The 13,634-nt window shown below is 34.7% G+C and overlaps 1 protein-coding gene, 3 non-coding genes and 1 pseudogene across 4 annotated transcripts; 3 read left to right on the forward strand and 2 right to left on the reverse strand.

Moving 5' to 3' along the window:
- Positions 1 to 3,226: 3,226 nt before the first annotated feature.
- LOC125599365 (DNA-directed RNA polymerase subunit beta'-like) lies at positions 3,227 to 6,790 on the reverse strand. The gene has a single exon (XM_048772747.1). The coding sequence runs from the start codon at positions 5,040 to 5,042 to the stop codon at positions 3,990 to 3,992; it is 1,053 nt and encodes a 350-aa protein (XP_048628704.1). The 5' UTR covers positions 5,043 to 6,790; the 3' UTR covers positions 3,227 to 3,989.
- A 9-nt stretch (positions 6,791 to 6,799) lies between these two features.
- Positions 6,800 to 13,634, forward strand: part of LOC125599364 — a 7,896-nt pseudogene continuing 1,061 nt past the window's right edge.
- On the forward strand, positions 8,591 to 8,661 carry TRNAC-GCA. The gene has a single exon. It is a non-coding gene; the product is annotated as a tRNA-Cys (tRNA).
- On the reverse strand, positions 11,011 to 11,084 carry TRNAD-GUC. Its single transcript has one exon. It is a non-coding gene; the product is annotated as a tRNA-Asp (tRNA).
- On the forward strand, positions 12,216 to 12,287 carry TRNAT-GGU. The gene has a single exon. It is a non-coding gene; the product is annotated as a tRNA-Thr (tRNA).

Consider the following 13,634-nt stretch of genomic DNA (forward strand, 5'->3'; position numbering starts at 1 on the left):
TTTATGCACACTATCTGATAGTAAGAAGTGAAAAAACAAACTTTTTGTATATATATTCGAACCACAGTTGGTCATATTTCTTTTTATCGAGAAATCGAGGAAGCTATACAAGGTTTCTCAAGCTTGTTCATATGATACCTAATAATATGGTATTCATAAAAAAAGGAATTATAGGACACCCGTGTGAATTCGGACCTCTCCGAGTCAACTCGGACATAGTTCCTGACCTAAAAAATCAAGATCGAGAAAAGGAAGTTTTGCAATCATTGACTCAAACTCATTGTCGAATCCCATTCAGCAGAATATGGAGGTACTTATGGCGGAACGGCCAATCTGGTATTTCACAATAAAGTGATAGATGGAACTGCTATTAAACGACTTATTAGCGATTAATAGATCACTTCGGGATGGCATATACATCACACATCCTAGATCAAGTAAAGACTCTGGGTTTCCAGCAAGCAACTGCTACATCCATTTCATTAGGAATTGATGATCTTTTAACGATACCTTCTAAGGGCTGGCTTGTCCAAGATGCTGAACAACAAAGTTTGATTTTGGAAAAACACCATCATTATGGGAATGTACATGCGGTAGAAAAATTAGCCAATCTATTGAGATATGGTATGCTACAAGTGAATATTTGCGACAGGAAATGAATCCTAATTTTAGGATGACGGCCTTTCAATCCAGTCCATATGATGTCTTTTTCGGGAGCTAGAGGAAATGCATCTCAAGTACATCAATTAGTAGGTATGAGAGGATTAATGTCGGATCCCCAAGGACAAATGATGATTTTACCTATTCAAAGCAATTTACGCGAAGGACTGTCTTTAACAGAATATATTATTTCTTGCTATGGAGCCCGTAAGGAGTTGGAGATACTGCGGTCCGCACATCAGATGCTGGATGATCTTACGCGTCGACTTGTTGAAGTAGTTCAACATATTTTGTACGTCGAACGGATTGTGGCACTATCCGAGGGATTCTGTGAGTCCTCGAAATAAAAGTCGGATGATGTCAGAAAGAATTTTTATCCAAACATTAATTGGTCGTGTCTTAGCAGACGATATATATATAGGTTCCCGATGATGTGTCGCCTTTCGAAATCAAGATCTTGGGATTGGACTTGTCAATCGATTCATAACCTTTGGAACACAATCAATATCTATTCGAACTCCCTTTACTTGTCGGAGTACATCTTGGATCTGTCGATTATGTTATGGCCGGAGTCCCACTCATGGTGACCTAGTTGAATTGGGGGAAGCTGTAGGTATTATTGCGGGTCAATCTATTGGCGAACGGGGACTCAACTAACATTAAGAACTTTTCATACGGGTGGAGTATTACAGGAGGTACTGCCGAACATGTACGAGCCCCTTATAATGGAAAATCAAATTTAATGAGGATTGGTTCATCCTACACGTACACGTCACGGGCATCCTGCCTTTCTATGTTATATAGACTTGTCTGTAATTATTGAGAGCGAAGATATTATACATAGCGTGACTATTCCACCAAAAAGTTTCTTTTTAGTTCAAAATGATCAATATGTGGAATCAGAAACAAGTGAATGCTGAGATTCGCGAGGGAACATCCACTTTCATTTTAAAGAGAGGGTTAGAAAATATATTATTCTGACTCCGAGGGCGAAATGCATTGGAGTACTGATTGTTCCCATGCACCCGATTTACAACATAGTATGTCCATTTTGACCAAAACAAGTCTCGATCTCGGTCTCACAGTCTTTCGGTCTCCCGTAAGATCTGCATACCCTTCGTCGCGCTTCTTCGGCTCTCAGTGATGGAATTCAGGATATTTTGCCGGCCGATCCGTTCTTCGGGTGATCCCTTCCACAAAGATCCAAAGTCTTCATCTCTTCACAACAACCTTGGACAGTTCCAATCAGGAAAAGAGAGGGGATATCATCCGTTCTGGACGGTATGAACATAAGCGAATTCGACTGACCAGATCCTTGATAATTGATCCATAGTACTTGTTTTTTGGTAAAGCATCAAAATGGATCGCTTGACTATAGGTATTCAACTGCGTCGATCTGCTGAATGCCGGTGTCTCTGTCCTTTCTCATGGGAGACATCAACGAATTAGTCACTGGAATTGACAAGAGGCTCGCCAAACGCCATGAAAAAGGGTGTCTTGGGCTTGATCTTGCCGTCGAATGTAGAACTACATAGGGACAGAGTATTTTCATCTATCGCCGCGCTCGTTAAAGGGAAAAGTGGGATGATCCCTCACGCTCGCCCAGGCTCAGCAAATCAAATGTGCGGATTCCCCAATCTCTTCTGCTGCCTCTGCCAACCACATATTGATCATTTTGAACTAAAAGAAACTTTTTGGTGGAATAGTCACGCTATGTATAATATCTTCGCTCTCAATAATTACAGACAAGTCTATATAAACATAGAAAGGCAGGATGCCCGTGACGTGTACGTGTAGGATGAACCAATCCTCATTAAATTTGATTTTTCCATTATAAGGGGCTCGTACATGTTCGGCAGTACCTCCTGTAAATACTCCACCGGTATGAAAAGTTCTTAATGTTAGTTGAGTCCCCGGTTCGCCAATAGATTGACCCGCAATAATACCTACAGCTTCCCCAATTCAACTAGGTCACCATGAGTGGGACTCCGGCCATAACATAATCGACAGATCCAAGATGTACTCCGACAAGTAAAGGGAGTTCGAATAGATATTGATTGTGTTCCAAAGGTTATGAATCGATTGACAAGTCCAATCCCAAGATCTTGATTTCGAAAGGCGACACATCGGGAACCTATATATATATCGTCTGCTAAGACACGACCAATTAATGTTTGGATAAAAATTCTTTCTGACATCATCCGACTTTTATTTCGAGGACTCACAGAAATCCCTCGGATAGTGCCACAATCCGTTCGACGTACAACATATGTTGAACTACTTCAACAAGTCGACGCGTAAGATATCCAGCAGATCTACATGTGGACTCAGCGATCTACTCTACAACTCCTTTACGGGCTCCATAGCAAGAAATAATATATCTGTTAAAGACAGTCCTTCGCGTAAATTGCTTTGAATAGGTAAATCAATCATTTCCTTGGGGGGATCCGACATTATCCTCTCATACCTACTAATTGATGTACTTGAGATGCATTTCCTCTAGCTCCCGAAAAAGACATCATATGGACTGGATTGAAAGGGTCCGTCATCCTAAAATTAGGATTCATTTCCTGTCGCAAATATTCACTTGTAGCATACCATATCTCAATAGATTGGCGTAATTTTTCTACCGCATGTACATTCCCATAATGATGGTGTTTTTCCAAAATCAAACTTTGTTGTTCAGCATCTTGGACAAGCCAGCCCTTAGAAGGTATCGTTAAAAGATCATCAATTCCTAATGAAATGGATGTAGCAGTTGCTTGCTGGAAACCCAGAGTCTTTACTTGATCTAGGATGTGTGATGTATATGCCATCCCGAAGTGATCTATTAATCGGCTAATAAGTCGTTTAATAGCAGTTCCATCTATCACTTTATTGTGAAATACCAGATTGGCCCGTTCCGCCATAAGTACCTCCATATTCTGCTGAATGGGATTCGACAATGAGTTTGAGTCAATGATTGCAAAACTTCCTTTTCTCGATCTTGATTTTTTAGGTCAGGAACTATGTCCGAGTTGACTCGGAGAGGTCCGAATTCACACGGGTGTCCTATAATTCTTTTTTTATGAATACCATATTATTAGGTATCATATGAACAAGCTTGAGAAAAACCTTGTATAGCTTCCTCGATTTCTCGATAAAAAGAAATATGACCAACTGTGGTTCGAATATATATACAAAAGTTTGTTTTTTTACACTTCTTACTATCAGATAGTGTGCATAAATCTCATGATAGTTACCAAAAGATTCATAGTGAACTTCGATAGGAACTTCTTTTGAAGCAATAACGCGTTGATCTAATTGCCACCGAAGCCACAAAGGACTATCTAAATTGATTCTTTTCTGCCGATAAGCTCCAATTGCATCATAGGAATTGCAAAAAAGGGTTCTTTCATATACTTATAGTTTGTTTCGTAAATTCTTTCATTTTGATAGTTTTTTCGATTACATGGATTATATCTGTTTGCACAAATACCTCGACGAGTGCCGCTCGTTAATACATAGAGTCCAATCAGCATATCTTGAGTCGGTACAGAAATGGGATCTCCAATAGCTGGAGATAAGAGATTCATATGAGAAAACATAAGTAAACGAGCCTCTGCTTGAGCTTCTAAAGATAAAGGCACATGAACAGCCATTTGATCCCCATCAAAGTCTGCATTGAACCCCTTACAAACTAATGGATGTAAACAAATAGTGCGTCCTTCCACTAAAATGGGTTGGAATGACTGTATGCCTAATCTATGTAGAGTAGGTGCTCTATTCAGTAATACGGGATGCCCCTGCATAACTTCTTGAAGGATTTCCCAGACAATCGGCTTTTTTTCACGAATTTGACTCTTAGCAACTCCTATGTTCGAAGCCAGATGTTGTCTAATTAGACCACGAATTACAAATGTCTGGAAGAGCTCTATTGCTATTTCGCGAGGCAATCCACAGCGATGTAATGAAAGTGAGGGTCCAACGACAATCACCGAACGCCCCGAATAATCGACCCGTTTGCCAAGCAGAGTCTCGCGAAATCTTCCCTCTTTTCCTTCAATTACATCTGAAAATGACTTGTAAACCTTATTATGACCATCCCTCATGGGTTGTCCACGGATTCCATTATCAAGAAGTGTATCCACGGCTTCTTGTACCAATTTTTCCTGACACATTACTAATTCCCCTGGTGTAGATCTACTTGTTGTTAATAGATCAGTAAGAGTATTGTTCCGATAGATAACTCTTCTATAGAGTTCATTAATATCTGAACTCATCAGTTTACCCCCTTCTATCTGAATGATGGGTCTCAACTCGGGAGGCAGAACCGGTAAGAGACATAAAATCATCCATTCCGGTTCTATATTTGTTCGAATAAAATGCTTAGCTAATTCCATACGTCTAACTAAAAAATCTTTTCTTCTTACAATTTTTCGATCTTCCCATTCATTCCCCGTGGGACCTTCTTCTCCTAATTGTTTCCATTCTACCAACGAATTTTCTATAATAATTCGCAAATCTAAATCGGCTAATTGTTCTCGGATAGCACCCGCCCCAGTAGAAATTTCTCGATTTCTAAATATATCGAAACCTTGAGTAGTAAAAAAAGTGGGATGCTGTATTTCCAGGATTGAATTTCATATTCAAATGAACCTCGTAATCGTAAGAAAGTAGGTTTTTTCGTTATGGGCCTAGCAAAAGAAAAATTGGGATAGGGTCCACTATATGATCTCCCCCCCTCAAAACCGGACATGAAAGTTTCCTCTCATCCGGCTCAAGTAGTTATATCAAATAAAGATAAAGAAAGGGGTCGCACTTTCCAATTGTATTTTATAAAATCAAGTGAAAACCCAAAAAGAATCTACGCCTTACTCAAGTTCTCAGTGCAAACCAACCACCATTTCATTGATTCAATTAATTCTTCTTTGATTTCTATTTAGATTCTTTAGTGAATTCAAAATTACGACAGAAAAAAATGTCAAATTCTTGAGTAGTCTACTTCCCTTCGAATGCCGGAATACTTTTTACCTTAAGTGAAAGGAATGCCTTAGAATTCATACGGGATTTATTTGTCTATGTATTGTTCCATTCGATCTTTTAGGTCCTGCGTTACCTCGATGGTTATGCCACAATATTCTTAAAGCTTATATGCGATGTATAGACTTCTCCAACCATGACATATTTGTTTACTTCAATATAAAAAACCAAATTTCTTTTCGTTTAGAAAGATAAGGGAATGCTTAATTCGACAAAAAAAATCTTTCTTTTCACGAGGTACGACTATCAATTTGAAGTACTTTTTTTTTACTGAATCGACCATAGACCAATCGCCCTTGTTATTTGGGAGTATTGAATACACCCACAAGTCTGAGCTTCATGTTACTCTTTTCAAGAGACATGTCAGATCGAGGGCATCCCAAATTGATTGAAGGGGATGAGAGTTTATCATTCTTAAAAATAAAAATTTCGATCAAATCACACATCGCAGTATACTAGACCTTCTAATTCTTTAAGAGGTTTATCTAAAAGATTCGCAATATAACTAGGAAGACGTTTCAAATACCATACATGAGTTACAGGACATGTCAGTTTTATGTATCCCATTTGATATCTTCGTATCCGAGAATCAACAAATTCAACTCCACATTGTTCACAAAATTGCGAGTCTTCTTTTTCATCTCCGATCACTCGATAATTTCCACAAGCGCAAATTCCACTCTTTATAGGCCCAAAAATCCTTTCACAAAATAATCCATCTTTTTCCGGTTTATTGGTTTTGTAATGAAAAGTATAGGGTTTTGTCACCTCTCCAACTATCTCTCCATTAGGTATTTTTTTAGTGGCCCAAGCACTTATTTGCTGAGGAGAAACTAATCCAATTCGGAGTTGTTGATGTTTATACCGATCGATCATATAAAAAATTTTGTGATTCATTCCGATTAAACTTCCTTCCTATTAATCTGGAAATTCTTCTCAGATACAAGGAAATGATTCAGTTCCAGAGCCAAAGATCGTAGTTCTCGAACAAGTAATCGAAAAGATTCTGGAGCATCTTCTGGTTTAGGTATTGTTCCTCCAATGATAGTGGTACCAAGTACTTCTTGGCGAGCTCTAATATGATCAGATTTATAAGTAAGCATCTCTTGTAGGATCCCCACCTACACAAGAAAATGTTGATAAAACTCCAAAATAGCATTTTCTTTTGACCCAATTTTTTTTTTCTCCTTATCGGTTAAGAAAGATAAGAAAATTTCAGGGTAGCAAACATTCTCTAGAATTTCTCTTAGATTCGAACCCATAGCTGATGATAGAACTAGAATAGATATTTTCTGTTTCCTACTCACACGAGCCCATATTCTTGCTTTTTTATCAATCTCTAATTCTAGCCTGCCCCCCCAATCTGATATTATGGTGCCGGTATAGACCGAAATCCCGTTATGATCCAATTCTGACTGGTAATAGATACCAGGACTTTGTAATATTTGATTGATCACAACTCGGTATATTCCGTTTACTATAGAAGTTCCAAGGGAATTCATTAAAGGAATGTTTCCAATAAAAATTCTTTGTTCTTGCATATTCCTATTGGTTTTCCAAATTAATCCCGCGGATACATATAATTCAGAAGAATATGTAAGTAATTCATAGACAGCATCTCGTTCTTTTATCAGAGGTTCTACCAATTGATATGTTTCCACAAATAATTGAAATTCAATTTCGTGATCTATATCTTCAATTTTTGGAAATTGCGAAAGTTCTTCTATTAAACCCTGATCAATAAACCGATAAAACCCTTCAAATTGTATCTGATTAAATCCGGGTATTGTAGATGTTCCCTCTTTTCCATCCCCGAGCATCTTTTTTGAATTTATCATTTATCCGTTTATTTTAAAAATCCCATATCTCATTCTTCACCGAATCATATAGATAGAATTCGATCTAGCAATAATGGAATTTCTATTCTGTTTACTGAATCACATGAAATTTTATCCAACTCCAAGATATATGGAATGTATGAAATCCGTATGAACGGAGACTAGATTCAATTGGAATTTTTTTTATAAGAAAGAGATCCGAATGGAACAGAATTTAGAAATACCGCTGGAACTTATGGAGTTTTGTAACGACTAGAAAAAAAGTAATTTCATTTTCACCTATGATATTACATATTCCAATTCGATCGCATACCATAAAAAACGGTATTCATGATAGGATCTGTTCGAGCAGATAAACATATAAGAAATAGAAAACTTTTTTTTAAACACTTTACTTTTTCATGTATTTGTATTTCATTGTTCAAAAAAATAGTTGCAGAAAAAAGATGGATTTTTACCTATTTTGAATAGAATATTTAGAATATCATTGAATTGAAGTAGGTAAGAAAACGTATGTTTTTTTATTTATTAATTTTAATTATTATTAAAATAAAAAGAATGCACAGGTATATATATATGTCTCTTTTTCTTCTTTTATTGTGGTACAGTTCTATTTGGAACAGCACATGCTGTGCTCTACCAAAAATTAAAAATTTTTTTCAATGTATTCAATGAAAAATTTCAATACAAAAATTTATTGAGAATTACTCCTCAAAAGCATCCCTAGAGAGATAAAATACCCCATTATAGAGCTATACAAGGTAACGTATGTTCTGATTCTGGGGTTTACATATACTCATTATTAGTGTTATAATTCAAATGGAAGAAGATTTCTTTTTAATTGAAAAAACTCAAAATAGATTAGTTATAAATCTATTTCTAATGATTTTCTTATCTTATATTATTAGAAATAAAAAATGTAAATTTGAATTCAAAAAAGGTCATGAATTTACAGTCAATAGTTAATGGTTCTGATTTGTACTAGATTCTATATTTTGTGACTGAAAATCTATATTTTTTCGGAGTTGAAAAAAAACAAGAGAAAATTTGAATCTAGTACAAATCATTTTGGCGGCATGGCCGAGTGGTAAGGCGGGGGACTGCAAATCCTTTTTCCCCAGTTCAAATCCGGGTGCCGCCTCAACAGGAGACTTGAAATCTCCTGTTATAAAACTATAACAAACGTAGGAAAAGACTCTTGATACTTTCTTTTCGTGATTCTAAGCCCCTGGCTCTCGAGGTTCTATTCTCTAACCTAAAGTTTTACCTATCAGATTAGAGGAAAACTAAAACGAGTGGAGGGAAATCCATTAGATTGGATAGGCAGAGAGGGAATTAAATTAATAGTTTTGGAAAGGATCTAAGATACTTTGGATATAGACTCATGAAAGTGTCGGAATGCTCAGACATTCAATCAATATTAGATTAGATGAAGAATTGCCTTTCGTTTTACTTCAAATAAAAATAAAAAACGATAAAAGAAAGAAAAAAGATTATTCTTTCTACATATGAGTCAGATTTTTTGGATACTTCGAAAAGTATCTGTTTACTTGTGTTTACATCTTGTCGATTCTACTAGAAATTCTATAATTAAGAATAACTCAGTATAAGATAAGTGGATTTTTTGGAGTAGTTCATCAATGGTGACCAAATATCTCTCCCTTTTTTTGACTCTGCACCAGTGATTTCACTATTATTAGTGAACAATAATGGAAAAGTTTCTTCATATTCATAGGGGACAGAATTCACATGGATATAGTAAGTCTCGCATGGGCTGGTTTAATGGTAGTTTTTACATTTTCCCTCTCTCTCGTAGTGTGGGGAAGAAGTGGACTCTAGAAGTACTCCTAATTGCGATAATAATCAAACTCTATCAACCTGTATCAATTGTTTTAGTTTTCTAGACCGGCCGGCAATTTTTTTTAAGATCTTTTTTTAGAAATTGGATTTATGTTTTGTTTTATTGACTCATTTTATTTTTTGATATCAGAGTTTATACCGTTAACCATTCATGGGATAACCCCCTTTCGAAATCTCAAGAGGTTTCCATCGAATTCGGATTATCCGTATTAAATGGATCAAACAAACAAATGAAATTGAGAAAGTATGTACATAGATTTCATATTCTATATTAATTTATATTTACATTTATAAAGAAAAAGAGAGATATGGGTGGATTCCTTTATATTAAGATATTTCACTTGTATCTTTATACATTACAATAACCATAATGGCTAGTATGGTAGAAAGAGATCTCTTTCTACCATACTAGCGGGCCCCTTAGGATACTACTGAATCTAATGCATTCCTTTCATTTAAGACGAGAAATTGACATCCTTTTTTGTCATTGATAGTCAAATTGTATTCAAATTAATTATTTTGACTAACCGTTTTTACGTAAATTATAAGCAAAAAAGCAGTAGGAACGAGAATGAAGAGTGCAGTAGCAATAAATGCAAGAATATTGACTTCCATAATTAAATCGTTTATTATTTATTTTTTTTTCTTTGGAATATCTCGGGATTTAATCCCATAGAGATGAGAAATCTTTCGCTTGTAAACTCACTCAGATGAATTAGATTTCGATGATATCGAATGAAAGAAATATCATGAATAACAATATCGGAGCTATAAAATCGATTCATCGTCAAGAATTTAATAGTATAACATAGGAAGATCTTTTATCCACACCGAATACATAATGAGATTCCTGATCCAATAAAAAACTATTTATTTATGATTCTTTTTCACCGCTTTCTTTTCTACAACCTAGTACTTTCCTTGTACAATCATCTGATGAAATATCATAAAAAACCTTTTATACTTCGATTGTTTATAAAAAGAGTTTCTAAAGAACCTTAAATAAACAATAGAAATCAAATAGAGAAAACAAGTACGAAATTTCAATTTGAAATTTTCAAAATTTTGTTTTTGTAAGGGTCTATGATCTTTTTGTAAAACAAAGGAAATGTGATAAAGACGAGTCCCGAAAAAAAAAACGAAAATATTCCAAAAAATTAACTATATTAAATTTTCTTACGAGTTTTTCTTCGACATCGACTCTAATCTTTAAAAAGAGCATATTCATTAGGGAAGACTAATTTGATCTTTTTTTTTGAAACATCCTCTTTACTTGGTTGGATTCGAACTATTTTCACTTCCTTGACTTCATAGAAACAAAAGTATATATAGGTACTCTTGGCAAACGTATTATACGCTATCCTATTTTATTTTCCTACACGAGTTAATGGGAGATTAATTGACAAAAAGAGGAAACCCCATACAGTATCTCGTTCTTGAAGTGGTGAATGCTCTCAATAATTATAATTATACTAATTTACATATGTCTTTAAATTGGTGCAAAAGAAATACCCCTTTCTTTTGCTTGATGAAAAAAGAAAAATAAAACAAAAAGATAACCGAAACCATTTTGATCCCCTTGCCCAGAAACAAAAAGGGGAGTTTATGTCTTTTTTTTAATTGAATCCGCCGGGACTGACGGGGCTCGAACCCGCAGCTTCCGCCTTGACAGGGCGGTGCTCTGACCAATTGAACTACAATCCCATGGAAATAAAGCGGGTAGCTTACATATTCCTTCTTATGATTTCATCATAATCATTTCAATTTTAGATTCAAATTAGTGTTTTGTAACAAAGAAAATCACAAGTAATATATTGATATCTATATGGATATCACTAAAGTGATATCAAGGCCGATTACTAGTAATCCTTGCATTATTCTAAAATCGATTGATAATCTATTTTTTATTGTAATTTTTTATGGAAACAAAAAGTAACGAGCCACAAGAAATAAAGAAAAAAGTAAAGTCGAAATATACCCAGATATTTGACTTTTTTTACCCTTCTCTGTCAATTATGCAAAACAAAAAAGGTTATGTAGACAGCGAATTATTGGGCCGAGCTGGATTTGAACCAGCGTAGACATATTGCCAACGAATTTACAGTCCGTCCCCATTAACCGCTCGGGCATCGACCCAGGAAGAATCTATTCGAACTTTATGGATAATCCATGATCAACTTCCTTTCGTAGTACCCTACCCCCAGGGGAAGTCGAATCCCCGCTGCCTCCTTGAAAGAGAGATGTCCTGAACCACTAGACGATGGGGGCATACTTGCTCAACCGCCATCATACTATGATCATAGTATGATCAGTTTTTTAAAATTGTCAATATAATCAAATGGTATGACTAGCTTATAAGATTTTTTATTTTTTTCTATAGCATTCTATATCATTTTTTTATTTTACATTTATATTCATATTCTAATCACAATTCTATAAAAAAAATCGATATATTTTCTTTTATATTTGAAGTGGAAATATGAAAAAAAAAAAAAATCGAAAAAAAGTCTAGTATAAAATCTTTTAAAGAAGTGATTGGTCTGACAGAAAAAAAATAAAAAAGAGGGTTAAGTTTCGTTTTTTTTACTTTACTTAATAGATTGCCTCATCTCATTGTTAAGAAATAGTAGTGTCCCTATCTAACACTAACCCAAGAAAGTCAGACAGAATCCATCTTTCTTCCCTAATTAGACGATGGATTGATAAGTTAAGTTATCGATTCTCGCTTCTAGTTGCGAAATGAGCTACTAACCACTATGCGTCTATTGTATATATATTTAATATATATATATATTTGATTTACCTATCGACTCAGTCAGGAATTAAATCAAGACGGCCCTTTTAACTCAGTGGTAGAGTAACGCCATGGTAAGGCGTAAGTCATCGGTTCAAATCCGATAAGGGGCTTTTACTTTCTTTAACTTTCTATTACTTTCTTTAACTTTCTATATAGGAAAAATTTCATTCGAAAGTCTATAATTTCGAATTTTTTGAATTTCATTCTAATGAATTTCATTTTAATAATAACTAATAATAAAGTGAGAGAGTTTAATAATAACTAATAATAAAGTGAGAGAGTAATTTAGAAAATCAAATTGAACATTTTTATATTATAATACAATGAATAATAATAAGTCGGCTTTTGAATCGCCAAATAGATATTCGTTGTTTCCCTTTTTCGATAGATTAGAAATCAACAAATCCAAAAGAAAAAGTAAGTGGACCTAACCCGTCGAATCATGACTATATCCACTATTCTGATATTCAAATTCGATAGAGATAAAATTGAAACAGTAGATTTGTTTTATTTCATATTTTTTTATTCGGAAATCTGTCGATATCTCTTATTTAATCTTCTTGTTTCTATATTTCATAGGAAATATATTGCGTTCCTGCCTAGAGAAAGAAAGTCTTATTCCAAATTTTTTAATACCTAAAGGGTATTTCAATATCTTGTTTTGATTCCAGAACATAACAAGAGCCTAAATTCTAGTTGTATAAGAATCAAATTGTATTAAGAATCAAAAAATCGAATCATAAAGAATGGCTTCAGATATCAATCAAATATTTCCATATTGATGCTTACAAGATGACAATGTAATGGGATTGAAGGTGTATGTGAGAAAGAAACTCTCATTTACAGTTTGCTATTATTTTATTTAAATATTGTATTGAATTAGATATAAATAATAAATTTTCCTTTTTTTACCGGCATGGACATGTAGATATCAAATAAAATAGAAAAAAAGATTTCTTTATCTGAGTAATGAGTCATCTGACAATTCATGATTTAGATTCAACTACTTATTAAGAAACTAATAGCAAGGAAGAAACAATTTGAGTTGATGCGTTTACCTAAGTAAGGACCAATAAAATCAAATATTTTGATCTTCGAAACCAATTAAATGAAATTCTAAAGGTTAAATTTTATGGGGCAGTGCGCGAGAAATCAAATCATAAATAAATGATAGAATTTTGAGCGTCCTGAACATAATATATAACATTAAGATATATAAAGGTGTTCGGAAATGGTTGAAGTAGATGAATAGGAGGATCGCTATGACTATAGCCCTTGGTAAATTTACCAAAGACGAAAAAGATTTATTTGATATTATGGATGACTGGTTACGGAGGGACCGCTTCGTTTTTGTAGGTTGGTCTGGTCTATTGCTTTCCTTTGTTGTGCCTATTTCGCTTTGGGGGGTTGGTTCACAGGTACAACCTTTGTAACTTCATGGTATACTCATGGATTGG

The sequence above is a fragment of the Brassica napus genome, unplaced genomic scaffold (genome assembly GCF_020379485.1).
Source record: "Brassica napus cultivar Da-Ae unplaced genomic scaffold, Da-Ae ScsIHWf_1846;HRSCAF=2482, whole genome shotgun sequence".
Taxonomy (NCBI): domain Eukaryota; kingdom Viridiplantae; phylum Streptophyta; class Magnoliopsida; order Brassicales; family Brassicaceae; genus Brassica; species Brassica napus.

Coding starts and splice junctions, on each gene's coding strand:
- LOC125599365 (XM_048772747.1), bottom strand. CDS start 5,042: ATGGAATTAGCTAAGCATTTTATTCGAACAAATATAGAACCGGAATGG.